Source organism: Coregonus clupeaformis, chromosome 33 (genome assembly GCF_020615455.1).
Source record: "Coregonus clupeaformis isolate EN_2021a chromosome 33, ASM2061545v1, whole genome shotgun sequence".
NCBI lineage: Eukaryota > Metazoa > Chordata > Actinopteri > Salmoniformes > Salmonidae > Coregonus > Coregonus clupeaformis.
In genome coordinates, this window is record NC_059224.1 from 20270054 (window position 1) to 20292937 (window position 22884).

At 45.0% G+C, this 22884-nt stretch overlaps 1 protein-coding gene across 5 annotated transcripts in view; it reads right to left on the reverse strand.

The window, feature by feature from the left end:
- LOC121548771 (SAM and SH3 domain-containing protein 1) overlaps nt 1-22884 on the reverse strand; it is a 312171-nt gene that overhangs the window by 63615 nt on the left and 225672 nt on the right. For all 5 annotated transcript variants that reach the window (XM_041860321.2, XM_041860320.2, XM_041860323.2 and 2 more), the window contains exon 2: nt 8130-8258. In XM_041860321.2, the coding sequence (XP_041716255.2) occupies nt 8130-8258 (129 nt within the window). The remainder of the gene's footprint in view (nt 1-8129; nt 8259-22884) is intronic.

A 22884-nucleotide genomic window follows, 5' to 3' on the forward strand; every position in this document is an offset into this window, starting at 1 on the left:
AGAGAGAGAGAGAGAGAGAGAGTAGAGAGAGAGGGGAAGAGAGTTAAGAGAGAGAGGAGAGAGAGAGAGAGAGAGAGAGAGAGAGAGAGAGAGAGAGAGAGAGAGAGAGAGAGAGAGAGAGAGAGAGAGAGAGAGAGAGAGAGAGAGACAGAGACAGAGACAGAGAGAGAGAGATGTGGGAAGAGAGTTAAGAGAGCGTGGAAAGTTACTGGAGTGAGGAGGAGAGGAGACAGTAGCTAATGAGGATCATGATGTCAGGAGCCTGAATATCTGACCAGACTAAACCTGGAACCAACACTAGTGCAGGCCCACACTTCTCAACGAGGGCCAGCAGCCTTCAAAGACAAATACAAATACAACTTTTCAAAGGGCTACCTTAGTCCCAAATAAGTCAGAACAAGAGGAGAGGGAGTGGAGAGCGGTGAAAATGAGACAGAAGAGCTATGTTCTGTCCACAATACTCCCACGCTCCAGAGCATGCAAACCAACTAAGAAAAGCCCAGCACATGGAAGACCATTCGTAAGAGCCACCGCAGCCTGCTTTGGAAACACACTGAGGCCTACTATGTGGGTAGTCAGACCAGGTCAGACCAGGTGGCCCAGGGCAGGGCTGAGGGTGAGAGAGGTGGCTGTATGTCCACACCTGGAGGAAGGCGTAGGAGCACCGGGGCCAGCTGGGGAGCCTGGCACCAGCCCAGCCCCAGTCGAGAGAGTTAGTGGATAAACAAGACTGTGGAGAGACAGGCCTGCTGAACCAGCTGATCCTGAAGACATCACTGATAAGCACATGCATGTGTGGTCATGGGCACACACACACACATACACACACACACACACACACACACACACACTTAATCGCAGACATTGCAAAAACACACAAGGAAACAGGAAATCCAGGTCTATGGCAGGCATGCTGAACCACAGCCTGAGTGTTTGCGTGTGTGTGTGTGTGTGTATGTGTGTGTGTGTATGTGTGTGTGTGTGTGTGTGTGTGTGTGTGTGTGTGTGTGTGTGTGTGTGTGTGTGTGTGTGTGTGTGTGTGTGTGTGCAGCCATTGTCATAATCCAAAACGGACTAATACAGTTAAATACACACTTCATCAATCTATACATATTTCACTAGCAGAGCAGCTAAGCCAAGGGTCTAAGAACACAGCCACACCAAACATCTATAGACAAACTGCTGATAGCTACACTGTCAAGTGCCAACCACTTTTATTGGCAGTGACACTACCTGGGAATTATGGCCTTCAACACACATACAAAACATCAACGTGTTTACTTTTCTGTTAGGTGCGTATTGTGCCTGAAAGATAATAGGCTAAGTAATAAATAACGTTTAGGAAGTGGAATAGCTGGAGCAAACCCAGAGTCAGGTTGTCTCCTACTGTAGCACGTCTAACTGTGTTGAACTGACCCCCTTTCAGAGGAATGAGGTGAATTCTTTTCACCCAGGTATTAGCCCATAACTACAGGCATCAGCTTACATAATAGAGCAGCACAACACAGACAGGCCTGAGCTTGAGTCCTGAACCCCAGCCAACCGAGGCTCACACACACATCTCTAATTTAGAAACCATTATAGAGAACATGAGGCCCTACAGATGTAGGATCTTAATTTGATCACTCGTTTGATGCTGAGAATGTTCCTGCAAAGCAGGAAATGCAAACTTGTAGTATATTTGAGTTTTAAAAAGGCTTCTAACGATTGTAATTTTCACTTTGAAATTTAAGACGAAAAATTTATCAACCCCTACAAAAATGTCCATAAATTATAATCCACATAATCATTCACATTTCCTGTTGCTGCAGGATTGTTTTCTTGCTGTAGCAAACTGGCTCAAATTAAGATCTTACAACTGTAAGGATTCTCTCACAACAACACCTGACATGTCACTGACTGGGGTTCTCTGGTGTTTCAGTGTTTACTGAATGTCTTACCTGGGATCCTGGATGTTGGTGGAGGAGAGAAGGCTTTGCATTTTACTAACCACTAACCTAGGGACATTTAGTCAACCTTGACAAATGGTTAGGGTTAGAGAGTTTGTTATGATGAAATACCACATGCTTTTTGTGCTCATTATTGTCCTCCATAGCTGATTCAATCAGATAGATACAATTGTCTCCAGTGAGGTGGCACCAGCCAGTCCATGCATGTCTGCCCCTACAGGGTTACAGTATCTCCAGTCCTGCCCTGCCCTCAGTGTCTCTCTGATCACAGAGAGACAGAAAGACAGACAGCATAAAACATCATCGGTCATCCAGCACTCAGGGGACCTAAGACTTGATTCTTCCCGCAACAAGCCATTGTTTACAGACAGATCTCTCGTTCCGGAAGCTTCCATAGCCTGGTGTCCTTGATCAACCAAATCTAAACTATTCGGTTTCACCAAAATAAAGTTTTAACGTTACAGAGGCATATCCAATATCTCTAGGAACAATACCTACGATTTGTTGGGTTGAATGTGTCCTTCGCTATCAAATAAGTATTTAAAACACGTTTCCAGGGTCTCCCATTTTCCGCCTGTGGGCTGCCATTGTAGTCCATTCCAGACCACGCAGTCACGCAAGACTAGGCTACCACGTAATCTCTCACTTCTACAGGCGGAAAATGGGAGACGGAAGCTTCCTCAATGAGCCATCTGTCTGTAAACAATGGCTTGTTGCGGGACGAAAGACAGACCAACGTACTGTGGTCCTCTGTAGCCATCCAGCACCGATTACATGGCTAGGGTTGATGTACTTAGACTGGGCTGTAGAAAGGTTCCAAAGCCTTCGACAGAAGTGGCTTTTCTATATAATGGTTTGCTTACAACAAGTACATACGTCTGTTAAATGCTCACTCTTGTTAGAATGGTACCTGTTAGAATCACCAGTGGGGTTTAACTGTTCTCGACCAAACCAATCAAGCTTAATCAAGCCTGAAGAGAAAGTAGCACAGTCAGTGGATCTATACGGCAGCTTGGCGTGATCGAGATAATCCATAGCCCTCATTCTCCTAGAGGGATGTTTGCCTAACATTTTGTGTTCTGGCTGCTTATAAAACTAACATGAAGACAGGGGGACTAGCTAAACAGAGGTCAGACAGGAAGAGGGTACACTGATAGTCATTACAGAGACAGAGAGCCTCCATCAACAGCTATGGAGCTGAGTTCAAGAGCCCCACTTCTAAAATACAAACAATACCACACTGTGATGTCATCAGGTCATCAGGACAGGCCCGAGGTTGGGGGAAGTGTTTCACAAATCAAATTAACAAGGGGTTTTGTTTGGTTTGTTGATAGATTAATTTGTATTTTAAGAATAATGACTAAAGGATTTCACCCCAAATACAGTATAAATGTGTGAACGGTGTTAGAGTTATAATGTAGTGGCAACCCACTAACAGAGGGGGGCGGGACTAAACATTCCAGGGTGAAGGGGACTGAGAAAACGGGTTAAAAACAGCCTCCTAAAGGTGGGCGGAGCAAAGTGCCTTTGTGTGTCAGGGGGTATAAAGCTGTATGTATGTTTTTTGGCGCCAGAGCTCTCCATGATTAAAAATACAGATCATTCTTGCTGGTTGTGGACCTTGAATCATGTATGATTAAAACCAGAGCCTTACAACCCCTGGTAATGATTCAAGCTTAGGTTGAATTAGAGATATAAATTCTCATGACATTTGTGCAACACTTTTCCCCCCCGAAAAGTTTGATGTGTTGCAAGATGTCTGGAGGAGAAGTGAGTGAAAACAAGAAAGCTAATTGGATCTTTATCAAGTATGTGATACTTGGACTTTGTGACCTCGTTATGAGGCTAATATGAAGCTGCTATGGTTTTGCTTTGTCGACAAATTCTTGACCACAGCTGTAAGGGGATTCCAAAGGGTTTTTCAAGGGGCAACTTCAGCTCTGTGGTCTCAGTCAGTAGTATGTAGAACACTACAGCCTGCGGTGGTCCAAAGACTAAGAGACAGACCTCCCAGACTACCCTAGGGAAGTGGTCCTCATCCTGGTCCTGTAGACCCACAGCAAATTAAGGACCTTAATTAGTTGAATCTGGTCAGGTGTGCTGGTACTGGACTGGAACGAAAGCATGTACACCTTGTGGGTCTCCAGGACCAGGATTGAAGAACATTGCCCTATGGCCTTTCTCACTACAGAGGAACGGTCTTCCAATGTCCACTGTCAAGCTTCTTCTAGCCAAAGTATGAGGTTCAGGTAAGTTAACAGCTGCAGTGACCTTTGACACAGGGTCACATGCTTCAGGGTTGGCCTGAGGTGACTGGGGAGTGACTAAAGGCTGGTCCAGACCGGACAGGGAGAGCTCTTTGTGTTGCAGCAGGAGGGTGAAGAAGGAAGGGGAGGCCACATCAGAACAGCAAAAGGGAAAGAGGAGAGATTACAATGGGGCCAGTAGAGAGGATAGCCAGGAGATGAGAGAATGGAGGAGAGGAGAAGGTTTTGAAGGAGTTGGGTGGACAAGTCCTCTGAGAGCCACCACCCTCGTACCCTGTGACAAACAACCCCTCCCTGAAAGGCCATGTCCCAGCGGGGACGTCTAAATGCCAGCCCATTTACTGTCCGTCTCTGCCTTTTAACATAATGACTTTATCTAACTCATTCCTATTGCTCCTCAGAGAGATCCTAGATGGGACTGGCTGGCAGCCACTGTCTGGACACACTTCAAATGGCACAATAGTAATTCTCTCTCTCTCTCTCTCTCTCTCTCTCTCTCTCTCTCTCTCTCTCTCTCTCTCTCTCTCTCTCTCTCTCTCTCTCTCTCTCTCTCTCTCTCTCTCTCTCTCTCTCTCTCTCTCTCTCTCTCTCTCTCTCTCTCTCTCTCTCTCTCTCTCTCTCTCTCTCTCTCTCTCTCTCTCTCTCTCTCTCTCTCCTCTCTCTCTCTCTCTCTCTCTCTCTCTCTCTCTCTCTCTCTCTCTCTCTCTCTCTCTCTTCTCTCTCTCTCTCTCTCTCTCTCTCTCTCTCTCTCTCTCTCTCTCTCTGCCCCTTCTCCCTCCCTTGTTCCAGTTTTGAGACAGTCTGAGAAGGTGTCCAGTCCAGACGCATAACACCAGCCAAAGGGAGAGTGGAGCAACGGCAGCTGGCAACAACACTCTCCTGAAAACACTAAATACTGACTGGAGAATGTCTGCTATGTGCTTCTGTTCCAATACTGGCAAAGATGTAATACTGTCTTCAACAGTTAGTTGTGCCATTGGTAAAACTATGAAATAGCATCGGAATGCATATGATGCATCATGTCAGTATGTTCTCATATAAAATGGAATATGGTGTTATTAAATATACAGTGAGCTCCAAAAGTATTGGGACAGTGACACATTTTTTGTTGTTTTGGATCTGTACTCAAGTACTTTGGATTGAAATTATACAATGATTTTGAGATTAATACCCTCAAATTAAAGCTGACAGTCTGTACTCATAGTCATTGTATCATTTCAAATCCAAAGTGCTGGAGTACAGAACCAAAACAACAAAGAATGTGTCACTGCCCCAATACTTTTGAAGCTCACTGTAGCTATAATGATATATAGTCCTTTCTACAGCTGGCTTCTGCTGAGTGTGTGAATAAACAGCCTTCTGATCCCATATCCTCCCTCCGTATAAACAGCCTTCTGACCCCATATCCTCCCTCCATTCTCTCTGTCCCTCCTCTTTCGTTTACTCTCTCTTGCCAAGTTGTGCAGGGGGGACAGACAGCTGCAGGCTCTCATGTGCTCCTCCTCCTCCTCCTCCTTCCTCCTCCTCCTCCTCCTCCTCCTCTAGCTCTGTTAAAGATGCTCTGTTGACCTCCCTCCCCAACTCCAGGCCCCCCGGCCCCCAGGACCCCGTCTTGTCCCATACCAACCAACTCTTCTCTTCTCTCCTCCAGGCAGGACAGACAGGCAGTAAATCCAGGCTTCCTCTTCCCTTGTTTTATCTCTCCAGGATGGAACATTCTCAACCTTCCCAATACATACAGAGAGGTGATCCACTTCACTCATCCTTTCACACACTCGTAAACACACACATGCAGACACACACATAAACAGGGGCACACACACATGCAGAAAGACACATACACTGAGTGTACAAAACATTAGGAACATCTTCCTACTATTGAGTTGCACCCCCTTTTGCCCTCAGAACAGACTCAGTTCGTCGGGGCATGGACTCTACAAGGCTGGCCCATGTTGACTCCAATGCTTCCCACCGTTGTGTCAAGTTGGCTGGATATCCTTCGGGTGGTGGACTATTCTTGATACACTCGGGAAACTGTTGAGTGTGAAAAACCCAGCAGCGTTGCAGTTCTTGACACAAACCAGTGCGCTGGCACCTACCACCATACCCTGTTCAAGTCACTTAAATATTTTGTCTTGCCCATTCACCCTATGAAACGGCAAACATACACAATCCATGTCTCAATTGTCTCAAGGCTTAAAAATCCTTCTTTAACCTGTCTCCTCCCCTTCATCTACACTGATTGAAGTGGATTTAACAAATGCCATCAATAAGGGATCATAGCTTTCACCTGGATTCACCTGGTCAGTCTATGTCATGGAAAGAGAAGGTGTTCTTAATGTTTTATAGACTCAGTGTACACAGTATGCACACACACACACACACACACACACACAGAAAACTGTGGAGAGAATCTCTCAAACGACAGACCCTAACTCCTCAATGATGGATGTGAGATTGCTTCACTGGAGAACTCTGAGAGCAGAGCAGACAGAATCTTTGGCCCACATCAATCAGGACAGCTGAGCCCTCCATAACTCACCCATACCATCCTTCACTGAGACCCACCTCTCAAATCAACCAAAACCACATGGCTGCTGAAAGCCTGGGGGAGTTCTTATGTGTCTCTCTTTTTCTAATCAATATCTAGCTCAACTTCCATTATGCCTATAACTGGATAGTACTTTATGATAGAGCTGAGGAGATTAATGGGGAAAATTTGTCAATGAAATAGGAGTCCTACAGATATGTCTCTAGCGTAAGTATAGTCACTCTCTTCCCACTTAATTGAATTATCTGTTGGTGTGCTCAACCCAAAATGTGTCCCTGTGACTTCTGTTACGGAATAATACTAAATAAATACAAGTTACTATATTTGTGAGTGCTGGATTTGTTTGAGCTTAATTTGTTTAAATCGGCTCACTTCTTTTTATGTTTATGATGAGTAGAATGTTTACGATGAGTAGAATAAACTGAGGTCAGTCTAGGGAAGATGTACCCAGTTTACTGCTCTGAGTTCTGGAAATGCGAATTCAGAACTGAACGGATGCTGTCTGTTTTCAAGGGTTCTAAACAGATCCAAATCCCTTTGAATAGTGTTATCATAGCGTGTTAATAAAGCTAGCATATGAACACTAACCCCCCTATCGCTCTCTGTGTTGTGTGTGTATGGAGCATAGACCCCAGGGGTACTCAGAGCAGCACAGAGGCAGAGCAGCACTCGCTGCCAGGACCAGCTGCATTTTTCAATACCTCCCCCAGTAACTTGGCAACGCAGAGGTACCATGCCCCACTACCCTACATCCACGTGAATGAGAACCCCTAGAAGCCCCAAAACACAACCAAGCACTTTCAGGCATCAGGAGGCAGGAGAGCAAACTAACTGCTTTAGAAAAGAGTCACAAACACAAACACTCACTGGATTGCTCACTCTCTAAACTTCACTCCCCCAACTCATGGTCTGGCTCCCAGGCTGTTGGCAGCACATTGGGATATAACACTCTGTAAAGATATCAAACTGATCGAAGAACAAGGTGTTTGAGGATATTATGAATTTAAAAAAGGAGATCTGAGAAAATGAACATTTTCCTCAAGCATTTTAGCTCTCACTTCACAACAGTAAAATCAGCATAGTTGTAGTCTATGTAAGCTCAATAACAAATTGTAGAGCCATAAAGAAGCAGGTTAGTGCAGCTCTTTAGCTGATATTGTATTGATGTAAGCTGGTGGGTTGCCTGTTTTGATAGGACTCGGTTATACTCTACTGCAGTAGTAGGTGATGGTTTGTGGGGACTCAGTTCCATTGTATCACAGCAGGATTGATGGCCTTGAGTTTGTGGGGACATGCAACAGTATGATTGGTGTTTGTAGGGACTCGGTATGTGATGTGATGAGTGTGTTTGTGGGGACGTACCATGTCGAGGTCCTGGGACACACGTCTCTTACGTAGCTCCTCCATGCGGTCGCTGACGTCACTGAAGCAGGTGTTGTAGTACTCAGAATACTCCTGGGCCAGGTCATCAATGTTCCCCAGAGAACCATCCTACACAAAACACACAGAGAGAGAGAGAGGTTAGTCATTGAGAATGAGAGAGAGATTCCGAGGAAGAAAATAGAAGCAGCTTGTATGTTCGAACATGGTAGAATGGAGGAAAGATGTAGGTTATCGAGACATTTTCTGGTACACTCATTACTCAATCTGAGGACCCAAAATGGCACCAAAGCCTTCGTCTGGATTAATAACATTGGCTGAGTCAACCCCTTCAGTAAGCTCCACACTCCCCTAACTGCTTTCACCTCCACAGTACAGTTCTCCAGGCAAGAGAAAGGGGAGTTATTTCAAATAAACTGACTGACTAACAACCTCAGCTCCCCATCTGTCTCTCACTCTGCGTGAAGCACAGCTTAATAAAACCCCTTCACATACGCTTGTAATTAGGAGCGCGTGAGAGGCACCAACTAGCAGGCAGGTGGTGCAGTGTGGAGGGCAGCAGGCAGGGGCACACAAATCGAATCACCCACACACCACTTCTTCCTCTGGTTGCCAATCTGGACTACGGTTATTAGCTAACTGGCTAACACAGTGGTGCTACTGAGGGAGGGGTTTAGAGGTTACAGCTCCTTTAGCCTTTAGCTTTGTGGCCTATACTAGCTATGGACTGTTGTGAAAGGAGAAAGGGTAGGAGAAGGAAAGGAAATCATTGTGATTTGTGGAAGACAAATACCTATAAACAAGCTCCAGTTGAGATTAAGACTGTCTGGGACGGTGTGTTTGTGTCTCTGCTAGAGGGGAGGTGTGCGGCCAACCAGGAGTGTTTCCTGGGATTGGTCAGTTAACACACACACACAGATCAGAGATGCCCTTTAAACCCCGGCTATGACATTCTCCCAACCCCAAACACCCTCTTCCTTCCAGGGGGGGTTCACCTCTCTGCTGGGTTCCTGTCTTTGTGTGGAAGACGGGTGTTTGGGTAGAAGGAGGAAGTATGGTCCAGTCACTCATACACTCTAAATAAGAAAGACCTTACTCAACAGAATAAACTAGCCCCAAAACACATTGTTGGAGATGGGCCTTCAAGGAACATTGAAAGAGGAACTTTAGAGTCAATACTAAAGAAGTAGAACCTGCTAGTGCATTGCTATACATGGAAACCAGAGGAGTATGGGGTGTGTTTCTACTCCAAGGTTATGAGTGAGAGTCATAGCATTCGACCCTTCACTAAGCCCCGCCCCCTTGGTTAATGTTGCAACCTCTGACAACATTTTCCCAGGAAACTCCATTCCCCATTCAAACTACTGGACAAAACCCCTAGCAACGATTTCAAATGGTGTTTTTAATACAATAAAATTAAACACAGACTACCCCTTGCTAATCAGGAGACTATTGGGTATGTTGTGGTGGACTGTCATTAGTGTGGCTAGGCACTAGATGGCTCTGAATGGACTGTCATGCAGTAAAAGCTACTACTAACCATTTTTGGAGTTAACTAGTTCTCTCAAGTCGCATCCTGATGTCGACAGCAGATAATAGTTGTATTCATAATATAGATAACTTAGCTAGCTAACATACGTTTTGAGAAAACAAGTTATATTAACTGGCTAGCTAGCTAGCGTTAGCAACGTTTGGTGGTCAGTGAGACTGAGCGCTAGCTAACCAGCTGAGCTAGCAAACAATGTAACAAAAGTATAATTTTGATTAACATAATACAGGTTCTACATTTCAGGAATCACAGTAGCAAGTAAACCTAGTGCACTGTAATTTAGCCATTTAAACAATTTAGCTACTTTTTGACGAAAACTCATTGTCTTTCATGCGTTTGAAACGTAAGCTTGTCTGAGGTGTCAGACTCGACGACAGTTGCTATCCATTGGCGCGCTGCGATTGGTTGCCCAATATTCTGTGGCTGGGCTTAGCGAAGGGTCAATTGTACTACTAACTGATTGGGGTTGGAGAGCAACTGAAACATCTTTCTCTGAGAAGATCTGAGAAGCGTCTCTCTATGGTGTTTGGACTCATAACTACTCAGGCTGTGTACGGTGACAGCCATAGCAGTGATGACCAATCGTTCAATATTCATCAGTGTTGATCTAGTCAGTGCCTGGTTTGGTGAGTGGTCAGCATGCATTGAGTCACTCTGTGAGGAGTGAACGGTCTCTGTCAGTCTCAGTCTGTCTACGTCTCTCTCTGTGGTCCTCTAAACAGGACCCAGTATCTCTGTGCCAACATGGGATGAATGGAGCACTGTGGAGGCAGTGTGCCACACACACACACACCCCCGGGAGGCAGAGAGAGTGGCTTCTTCTGAGAGGGCTTTCCAAAACAACATTGAGGACGAAAACAACAAACTAGACCTAACCACACTGTGGAAAAACACAAACCTGAAGTGAATTCAACCATCACCCATCGGTAATGCATTACACATTAACAACAGTGTATTCAAATACATTATAGACAGACAGAGGCCCTGTGTCAAAAGTCCAGATTGTTCTGCTTTATTTTCCTCCACTCACTCCACCTCCCACCATAGAATATTTCTTAGTAACTTCAGCTACGTCCAGGCTGTGACATATGGTTAGAGATGGCTGAGATTCCCTATGGAGGCACGCTCTCACTCTCCGGGCAGAGGGCAGACACATGCATCTCCCTACATTCCTCACTCAGCGAGAGAAGCACACTCTTATTAGAGACTAGCTACAGTACTGCCTAATCCCCATAAACATGGCACAACCGATCCAGAGCTCAGACTATCTACCATGTCCAAGAGGGAGACAGCGACAGAGAGACCCAGATATTATAGTTACAGTCAGTGTATCTGTACATGCAGAACACCTGATTACAACTCACCCAGATATTCAGTGACAGTTCATTACCTTTCTGGGTCTATAAAACAAGCTGTCCATGTCTGTATAAGCATATTTGTCACAACTCCAGTTTGTGTATTGAAGTTTGTGTATTACATTTACAGATGCTTAGCAGGCTGTCTGTGTTAAATGCCTAGAATACTGTATAGGCAGGCATGGATTCCATCTCACCTGTCAGCACTGTTTGTCTGTAATACTTCAACTCTCCAAGCTCCAGACCCATAGGTAAAGCAAATGGTCTATGCTGTAGTTCAACGTTACGATGTGCTGTTGTTACAGTGTTGTTAGAGTATTGTTACAGTGCTGTTACAGTATTGTTACAGTGCTGTTACAGTGTTGTTACATTGTTGTTACAGTGCTGTTACAGTGTTGTTACAGTGTGCTAGGTCTTTCCTTACTGCAGTGTTCCTCTGAGGGAAGCCAGTGTGTGTGTTAGCATACCTGGGATTCCTCTCCCGCCATGAGCTCATGCAGCCCCTCATCCAGCCTCTACACAGCTGGGAGCCTCACTGGGAGCCTGAATGGGAGCCTGACTGGGAGCCTGACTGGGAGCCCGACTGGGAGAATGACTTGGAGAATGACTGGGAGCCTGAATGGGAGCCTGACTGGGAGCCTGACTGGGAGAATGACTGGGAGCCTGAATGGGAGCCTGACTGGGAGCCTGACTGGGAGCCTGAATGGGAGCCTGACTGGGAGAATGACTGGGAGCCTGACTGGGAGCCTGAATGGGAGCCTGACTGGGAGCCTGACTGGGAGAATGACTGGGAGCCTGACTGGGGGCCCACTTCATAACACACAGCTTGTGTGCACATGAGACAATGACAAGATGGAAGTGATTGAGTATGTGTCTGTTTATTGTAAGTGAGAGTGAGAGTGAGAGTGAGAGTGAGAGAGAGAGTGCGTTTTTTTATTTATTTAACCTTTATTTAACCAGGTAAGCCAGTTGAGAACAAGTTCTCATTTACAACTGCAACCTGGCCAAGATAAAGCAAAGCAGTGCGATAAAAACAACACAGAGTTACATATGGGGTAAACATGTTTGTGTGTGTGTGTGTGTGTGTGGGGGGGTGAAGGAATGTGATTACAATATATGGCAGTGTGAGGGGGGTACTGAGGGGGTATGGGGCCAGTGGACAGGGGTGATTTGTGAGGAGGTATTGACTGGGGAGGCTGGGGGCTTGGAGGGGGTAAAACATCTGGAGGTTGGGGAGACAGCCTTTATCTAACACAGAGCCTATGGAGAAGACTTTACATCTCTTTGCTTTATCTGAACACCCGGCCAAACATAGACACACAACCTAGAACTGAAACATAGAAATAGACTAACTAGAACGTAAACATAGAATATATAACATAGAAACTCACGCCCTGACCAAACCAACTAAAGACAACAGGCCTCTCACGGCCAGGGCATGACAGAACAACAACAACCCTGGGGTCTGTGTCTGTTATGCTATCAGGCTAAACCACCCGTTGAAAATCTGAGTGTTAATGTGTGTATTGAATTAAAACAAAATGGAAGGAATAACAACAACAACGGTTTTATGGAGTTTAAAAAAACTACAATGTTTGGCTCCCACCCTGTGCATACAAGAGTGCACCACCCTGCCTTGAGTCAAGTTCAATAGTCATGTTCACAGTCAGAACAGGCTATAAAAGACAACACCCAGGGTGTAAGAGAGAGAGAGAGTGAGAGAGAGAGAGAGAGAGAGAGAGAGAGAGAGAGAGAGAGAGAGAGAGAGAGAGAGAGAGAGAGAGAGAGAGAGAGAGAGAGAGAGAGAGAGAGAGAGAGAGAGAGAGAGAGAGACTTTACGCAACAATGATTTTACCAACGGTTTGGAGGGAATGCTGCAAGGTTTTCCAGTAAAAAACTATTGAGGCTGGAGTTTGTTATTCTAAACCACTAGTGGGAGGACTGACCTGACTTGTCTCATGGTTTACTGTCTCTAAGCTTACAGGGACTGTTTATATGAATAATTCTGTGAAATACATGACTGACTAACAGCCATAGGTTTAGAGGTTTCAGGCCATGATTCCACATGAGAATATGCTCCCTTTTTCATTGACAGAGAGAGGTATAGGAGAGAGTGTTCAAACTGGAATTTTGCCCCATGGGTGGGTAACATATAAGGACATGAGGAGACATAGGGGGTGACATGGGGTCCTGCTGATCTCTGCTCAGCTAATCAATTAACCATAGCATTCCTGTCATTCTCAATGTGACCACCCTGGGAGGGTAGGGGGTGTTGGTGCAACAGTATTATCCATGACATCTGGAGAGGCATCCATGGGCCACTGGTGAACAGTAATGCATGGCAATTCTCTACAGATCATAGGCATACCATACAAACCAAAGCCTTATCTGTTAATGTTACAAGGTCATGCCACATGATGATCCAGAAACACCTTCCTTATCAGGCAGCTGTAGGTAGCTATGTGGCGATGCAACCGTCCACTCAAAATGGCCATTACACAAACACAAGGAAAGTTTTCATCAACTTCACTCTGTAACTCAACAGCCAATTGACTATGTATGCCCTGAGAAAAGTCTGCTCAAACGCAACTAAAAAGGCATGCTCACTCAGTGCCCTTCAATCCGATCTAAACAGCCATGATGACACAGGCCTCCTGTAGCTCAGTTGGTAGAGCATGGCGCTTGCAACGCCAGGGTTGTGGGTTCGATTCCCACGGGGGGCCAGTATGAAAAATGTATGTCGCGCTCACTAACTGTAAGTCGCTCTGGATAAGAGCGTCTGCTAAATGACTAAAAATGTAAAATGATGAAACGTTAACTCCGTGCTCTCATTGTGTCGGAGCTGCAACCCTTTACTGATAAATTATTTGGATTGAAATCTAGGGGAATGTTTCCTGAGTGTTGCAATTCAACACTTCTGGATGCATTCAAGGTCCTGATTTCCCAGAGCGCTCAATGGTAGTCTATGAGGACAAATACCTCATGAGCAAGCAAGCTGTTCTTTCTGTGCTTTCTGAAGCAAAGAAAACAACTAAAGTAGTAAGAATGTGTCACTCCTCAGCTGAAATAACTTCCCCATTGTAACTAGCACACCAAGACACTTCTGTCAGTTATTAAAAAATTCCATAACCAGCATGTAGGACTAACCTCAGTGCCCCGACCTCTTGGGTCCTCTCGCATGCTAAGAACTAACTGCCAAGTTAGCTACAGTACTAATCTCTAAATTTATTTTATTTTAATTGATGTTCAAATCAAATCAAATTGTATTTGTCACATGCGCCGAATACAACAGGTGTAGACATTACTGTGAAATGCTTACTTATGAGGAAATAGTAACACAATAAAATAACAATAACGAGGCTATATACAAGGAGTACCGGTACCAAGTCAATGTGCAGGGGTACGAGGTAGTTGAGGTAATTGAGGTAATATGTACATGTAGGTAGGGGTAAAAGTGACTAGGCAATCAGGATAGATAATAAACAGAGTAGCAGCAGCGTATGTGAAGAGTGTGAAAGTGTGTCTATGTGTGAGTGTGTTTGTGTGTGTGGCGTCAATATGCATGTGTGTGTGTTTTGTGTGTGTGCGCGTATGTAGTGTGTGTGTGTGTGTGTATTTGTGTGTTGGAGTGTCAATGTAGTATGTGTGAGTGTGTGGGCAGAGTCCAGTGAGTGTGCATAGAGCCAGTGCAAGAGAGTCAGTGCAAAAAAAGGGGGTCAATGCCATTAGTCCGGGTAGCCATTTGATTAACTGTTCAGCAGTCTTATGGCTTGGGGGTAGAAGCTGTTCAGGAGCCTTTTGGTCTTTGACCATTTTTAGAGCCTTCCTCTGACACCGCCTGGTATTGAGGTCCTGGATGGCAGGGAGCTCGGCCCCGGTGATGTACTGGGCCGTACGCACTACCCTCGGTAACACCTTACGGTTGGATGCCAAGCAGTTGCCATACCAAGTGGTGATGCAGCCACTCAAGATGCTCTCAATGGTGCAGCTGTAGAACTTTTTGAGAATCTGAGGACCCATGCCAAATCTTTTCAGCCTCCTGAGGGGGAAGAGGCATTGTAGTGCCCTCTTCACAACTGTGTTGGTTCGTATGTTAGGACCATGATTGGTCAATCACTGGCTGACAACATTTGATGACCGCCACAGCCCTAGTTTGGACCATGATAGGTCCTTAGTGATATGGACACCGAGGAAGCTCTCAACCTGCTCCACTACAGCTCTGTTGATATGAATGGGGGCTTGCTCGGCCCTCCCTATAGGCTGTCTCGTCGTCGTCAGTGATCAGGCCTACCACTGTCGTGTCTCTGCAAACTTAATGATGTTTGGAGTCGTGAGCAGTGTTGAAGTCGTGCGCAGCCACGCAGTCGTGGATGAACAGGGAGTACAGGAGGGGACTAAACACGCACCTCTTTTGTCCAGGTGGGAAAGGGCAGTTTGGCGTGCAATAGAGATTGCGTCATCTATGGATCTGTTGGAGCGGTATGCGAATTGGAGTGGGTCCATGGTGTCTGGGATGATGGTGTTGATGTGAGCCATGACAAGCCTTTCAAAGCATTTCACTGCTACAGATGTTGTCCACCTTCGCATGCAAGATCATTTGGTCCTCTCTCTCTCTTTCTCCCTCCCTCAAAGCCAGTGCTTGTTATTTGTCATGTCAGAAGGCATTACAGAGGTATCTAAACCATGCGCTCTAGCTAACGTGTTTGTTCTGCTCCTAGCTTTAGGTACACATTCCAGACAGTGCTGTTTTCATACTTAGGCCGGTTACATGCATATTGAGTTATGTTGTTCTGTTCTCGCTGTGCACAAGGCTTTTGTCAGTGTCAGGACTAGCCTTGTGACAAGCTAGCCATCCTCTAGGGGAGTGCATAGTGACAGATGACAATGGCCATCACGTATCTGATGTAATGCTAGAACGACAGTGATACGATCAGTTACACTTGTTACCAGTTCAGAACACTAGGGTGGCAGTTAAAGAAACGGTCCCACTCACTTCTATCATTTTCACGATTCATTTCAAGCAGGAGTAAGTGAATTAGCGCCTCACTCATGTTTCCTCCTAAATCACACATCGGCTCCAACCCCAACCCCAAGAGACTGACCAGGCTGGCGGTGCCCAAACATCCCTCGCTCCAATCCTCCCTCGCTCCACTCCTCCCTAGCGCCACTCCTCCCTCCAGGCTTTAGCTGTGGGGGAGAATGGCCTCCACACCTGCTAATACCCCTGTCCCACCCTTACACTAGCATCCCAGCCCAGGCTGGAGGAAGGCCAGGGCAGAGTCGAGGCCCACACCCTCCAGAGGAGCTTCCTGAGGATATCCTCGACAGCACTGAGAGAAACACCTGCCAGCCCTGCCTGGCCCCTGACTGGGAGGGGGAGATCTGAGCTGAGCTGGCCATGCTAGGCTCAAATGTGGCAAACGTAGGTTGAACCAAGCTTGATGTGGCTTTACTAAGGCTGGGCTAGGACAGAGGGGGGCTGAGACTGAGGCAGACAGCTCAGCAACTACACAATGCTATATTGGAGGAGACACTCTTTGAACAAATGGAGGTTTCTTTTAAGTTGACCATATGTTGTCACAGACACAGACAAGAGTTTCAAAATACATTTGGGCTGAATGGGCTCACTAATAAAACATATCAAAGGCTGAGTAACAGGAAAGTATGAACAAGCCCTTGAAATGGGAGACAGAACCCACTCATACTATATGGAGGTCTGAAAACCTTTACATTTCTAACATATACTCTTTTCTCAACTCTAACAAAATGTCTTCTTGATGCTTAACTTTGAGGCAAACATCCATGCAGATTGGGATGAGAGAGCGCTTTGAGACTAGCTGCCAGGGAATACAGAGGAGGACTGTCGGCTGTCCAGATTTGTGATCAAATTAGAGCACGTGTCAGACTCATTCCACGGAGGGCCGAGTGTCTGCGGGTTTTCGTACTTGATTGATGAGGTCACTAATTAGTAAGGAACTGCCCTCACCTGCTTGTCTAGGTCTTTATTGAAAAAAAAACAGCAGACACTAGGCCCTCCATGGAATGAGTTTGACACCCCTGGATTAGAGGCTGACGCAGACTAGAGCAAAATCACTGTTTGAACTAACTGCTATGCCAGCTAAAACGACATGGTTTGAACTCAGACACCGTTTGCAGAGGGAGGTACTAAAGTTGTGTACTGTGTGTATGCTGTTGAGGACTGGTACTTCCACATATCCACCCATACACACCTGCATCCATACACACTAACATTGTGGAAATATTATACATGGCATGCTGCCTTTAATATCATTTATGGAAAGCTAGATACAAGAATAACAACATGCACATCCTACAAAAAAATGTCAGATCTGATTTGAGGACTTGCTGAAACCTCATTTCTTCAGAGAATTAGAGTTGGGTCGGTTCCAGTCTACTAACCCTGTTCAAACAGCATAAATGCTAATGTACCCATAATGCAACAGCTATTCATCTCTTAACAGCCCCAGATTATTAATTGGCTTAGGTCTATGTTTACCCTGTTGTAACCACAAATAAATGACTGGTTCACTAAGGTATTCTCATTAAACACATTCCTAGCAGTGGTTTAACCTCAGGCAGAGGGGCTCCTAGCAATAACACTACAGGCATGACACAGGACCACAGCCCTCCAAGCTTGAGTTAACTATGATGAACGATGAATCACCTAGTCACTACACGGTCATTAATAGGTTTAGGATAAATTATCATTAAATTCATTCATTCTTGAACTGGAATTTCAATTCACTCCCTGGTAATTACCTACTGTAGCGAGTGAAAAATCAACAGTAGAGTGGTGGACTACAGATGTTGGATCTTAATTTGATTACCCCGTTGCAGGAGAACTTTCCTGCAATGCAGGAAATATAAAACTTGTAGTGCTGGGGTGTCAAACTCATTCCATGGAGGGCCGAGTGTCTGTGGGTTTTAAGACCTATACAACCAGGTGAGGGGAGTTATTAGTGACCTTAATTCATCAATCAAGTACAAGGGTGGAGCGAAAACCCGCAGACACTTGGCCCTCCGTGGAATGAGTTTGACACGTGTTGTAGTGTATTTGATGTTTAAAAAGGCTTCTGAAGTTTGTAATTTCCACTTTGAAATTTCAGACTTGATTTTCCCTTACAAAAAAATTTATCAACCCCTACAACAATGTCCATTAATTATAATCCACATAATAATTCACATTTCCTGTTGCTGCAGGATTATTTTCCTGCTGTAGCAAACTGACTCAAATAAAGATCCTACATCATCTGTAGTCACACAGCCAAATTAGCTAGATTAGATGTGTATCAGAAAAAACATGCTATGTAGACTTCACATTCATTGGTTACTGAGAAGCTGCACCCCAAATGGCTTTACTAATCTGTAACAGTAGTGTTCAGATCTTTCAATAGGCTCAGGCACAGGCTTAATCAAAAGGGCATTCTCATGTACGGCCCCAGAGACAAAGGCCATAGAAAAGCATTACGTACTGAGAACAAACTAAATATAGCACGGCCATTTTGCTGCCAAACATATAGGGAATCCATTGTGCTGATGCCTTTGAACTGTACAGGTTTCATAAACATTGGGGCTTGGACAATGAACATATTGTTCGCCCTGTGATTTACTGACTGAAACAGCACAGATATCAGGTGGAGTGTTGGCAGCTGTGCTACAATAATCAAACCATTTCCAGTCACTTACAGCCTGTACTTCTAAAGGAAATGACATAACATGTGGTTTCTGGGATTTAGCACAGTCATTACTTTATATTTCAACAAGGCAAAGAGAAATCTGCTAAATAAACTAAAGGAAAAACAGTAACACAATAGAAATAACAGTAACGAGGCTATATACAAGGGGTACCGGTACCGAGTCAATATGCAGGGGTATGAGGTAGTTGAGGTAATTGAGGTAATATGTACATGTAGGTTGGGGTAAAGTGACTAGGCATAGATAATAATCTAGTAGCAGCAGTGTGTGTGAAGAGTGTGAAGGAATGTGAATGTGTGTGTTTGGGTGTGTGGCATCAATATGCATGTGTGTGTGTTTTGTGTGTGTCTGTGTGTGTGTCTGTGTGTGTGTGTGTGTGTGTGTGTCTGTGTGTGTGTGTGTGTGTGTGTGTGTGTGTGTGTGTGTGTGTGTGTGTGTGTGTGTGTGTGTGTGTGTGTGTGTGTGTGTGTGTGTGTGTTGGAGTGTCAGTGTAGTATGTGTGGTTAGAGTCCAGTACGGCTGTCCCTGACAAAATCTTGGTCGACGAGAGTCGTCTGTTCGGTCAACATTTTATATTTTTTCATATAAAATCAACTATATGTAAGCTTTAAGCATCATAAAGGCACACTAATTACTAAAGCGGGCACCAGAGATCAATATAGCCAAACCAAAAGAAAAAAAACTGTTCCAACCCTCCTCCTCCCGCTGTCCGCTGCTGCTGGCCTCCACAGATTCTGCCATTACTCTCCTGAGGTTGCCGGTAATAGGCTACACCAGCGGTCAGCAACCTTTTCTATTTGGAGTGCCAAGTTATCCTACTATTTCTATTGATCTGCGTACCAGTTATAATTTTCATATGTACATTTTCGTGGAACAGTTTAATTTAATTTATAATAGTCTTCATATCTCAAAATCAATGTCATGTGGTTAATCAAAATTCTAAATGAAAATGACACTTTTAGATTTGTAACTTCTATTGCCATTGCCAATATGTAAAAATAGCCTATATAAAGCCAACAAATAAAAACATTGCAGCCTGCAGGTAGAAAATATCCTGATGAAAATAAATATCCTGTAAATCACATTGGCTACACATTGCCTGTCTGCAAGGAACTTGAATCATTGTATCAACTATTAACTTGGGTTAGGCTGGAAGCTTATATTCTGGGTCCTCAGAGTTTCCCACACCAGTGAGCTCCGGACAGACAGTCACAGCTGTAGGCTATTTTGTGCAAGGGATAAGAAGTAATCAGGTAGGCCTATTTTATAACGTTTCCACCAGATCAGAGCATGACATTTTTTTACATGCTGAGTGGTAATCGAAAGGGAAAGAGCTAGAAAGATTTTTCAAATAGGCTACGTTGAGGATTTATTGTCATTCTCAATAGATGTAAAAACAGACTTTGTTTAAGTGCTGTTTGAGGCGAAGAAAAAATTACTTTGAGAAGCTCCACAGTGATGGTGAGTTAAGACAATCAGAAATAGTATCAGATCCCCAAATGGGCTCACGAATAGGCCTACATTTGCGCGCAGGCCAGGTAGACTAGTCCTACTTCTATATGCGTAATCAGGTGCGTGTCCTTACTCATGATTGACAGGAGTGCTCCAAACAAAAGACAATGAACATATTGATAACACGTAAATGGAATGAAATAAACGAAAACCTTTTTCTCACAAGTGTAGCCTAGGTTGTGTACTCTGCAAACAACATATCCACTCCTACAATGACAACGGTAATACTGTAATAATAATATACTGAATGCATTAACAGGAATTACTGTAACCAAACAAACATTGTAGATTAGAAATTATGGGAATTAATGGTAAATGTACTACTGATAATACTGGTGTGCCACCCCCGTGGCCTCCGCAATGGATTAGTCCACTCAGACAGGCATGAATCAGACATGTCTCGTGTGCCATAATTTTTTAAAATATATTTGCCACTGCTCAACTAAAATAATATTGGTTGACCAACAGCCTATTGACCAAACAATCGACCAGTCGACTAAATGGGGTCAGCCCTAGAGTCCAGTGAGTGTACATCATGCCTGTGCAAGAGAGTCAGTAATTCTTTTCTTTTTTTAAAGGACTAAGAAGAAAAATAGGGTGTAATGCAAATAGTCTGGGTAGCCATTTTATTAACTGTTCAGCAGACTTATGGCTTGGGGGTAGAAGCTGTTAAGGAGCCTTTTGGTCCCAGACTTGGTGCTCCAGTACCGCTTGCCGTGTGGTAGCAGAGAGAACAGTCTATGACTTGGTTGGAGTCTTAGACAATTTTTAGGGCCTTCCTCTGACACCGCCTGGTATAGAGGTCCTGGATGGCAGGGATCTCGGCCCCAGTGATGTACTGGGCCGTACGCTCTACCCTCTGTAGCACCTTGCGGTCAGATGCTGAGCAGTTGCCATACCAAACGGTGATGAAACCAGTCAGGATGCTCTCGATGGTGCAGCTGTAAAACTTTTTGAGGATCTGAGGACCCATGCCAAATCTTTTCAGCCTCCTGAGGGGGAATAGGCATCGTTGTTCCCTCCTCACGACTGTGTTGGTGTGTTTGGACCATGATAGGTCCTTAGTAAAGTATACACCAAGGAACTTGACACTCTCAACCTTCTCCACTACAACCCCGTCAATGTGAATGGGGGTGTGCTCGGTCCTCCTTTTCCTGTAGTCCACGATCAGCTCCTTTGTCTTGCTCATGTTGAGGGAGAGGTTGTTGTCCTGGCACCACACTGCCAGGACTCTGACCTCCTCCCTATAGGCTGTCTCATCGTCATCGGTGATCAGGCCTCCCACCGTCGTGTCATCGGCAAACTTAATGATGGTGTTGTAGTCGTGCGCAGCCACGCAGTCGTGGGTGAACAGGGAGTACAGGAGGGGACTAAGCACACACCTCTGAGGGGCCCCCGTGTTGAGGGTCAGCATGGCGGATGTGTTGTTGCCTACCCTCACCGCCTGGGGGCGGCCCGTTAGGAAGTCCAGGATCCAGTTACAGAGGGAGGTGTTCAGTCTCAGGGTTCTTTGCTTAGTGATGAGCTTGGAGGGCACTATGGTGTTGAATGCTGAGCTGTAGTCAATGAGCAGCATTCTCACGTAGGTGCTCCTTTGTCCAGGTTGGAAAGGGCAGTGTGGAGTGCAGTAGAGACTGCTTCGTCTGTGGATCTTTTATTTTTTATTTAACCTTTATTTAACTAGGCAAGTCAGTTAAGATCAAATTCTTATTTACAATGACGGCCTACCAAAAGGCAAAAGGCCTCCTGCGGTGACGTGGGATTAAAAATAAATAAATAAAATAAATAAATTATAGGACAAAACACACATCATGACAAGAGACACCACAACATTACATAAAGAGAGACCTAAGACAACCACACAGCATGGTAGCAACACAACATGACAACAACGTGGTAGCAACACAACATGGCAGCAACACAACATTGTAGCAGCACAAAACATGGTACAAACATTATTGGGCACAGACAACAGCACAAAGGGCAAGAAGGTAGAGACAACATTACATCACACGAAGCAGCCACAACTGTCAGTAAGAGTGTCCATGATTGAGTGTTTGAATGAAGAGATGGAGATAAAACTGTGCAGTTTGAGTGTTTTTTTGCAGCTCGTTCCAGTCGCTATCTGCCGCGAACTGAAAAGAGGAGCGACCCATGGATGTGTGTGCTTTGGGGACCTTTAACAGAATGTGACTGACAGAACGGGTGTTGTATGTGGAGGATGAGGGCTGCAGTAGGTATCTCAGATACGGGGGAGTGAGGCCTAAGAGGGTTTTATAAATAAGCTTCAACCAGTGGGTCTTATGACAGGTATACAGAGATGACCAGTTTACAGAGGAGTATAGAGTGCAGTGATGTGTCCTATAAGGAGCATTGGTGGCAAATCTGATGGCCGAATGGTAAAGAACATCTAGCCGCTCGAGAGCACCCTTACCTGCTGATCTATAAATTACGTCTCCGTAATATAGCATTGGTAGGATGGTCATCTGAATCAGGGTTAGTTTGGCAGCTGGGGTGAAAGAGGAGCGATTACGATAGAGGAAACCAAGTCTAGATTTAACCTTAGCCTGCAGCTTTGATATGTGCTGAGAGAAGGACAGTGTAC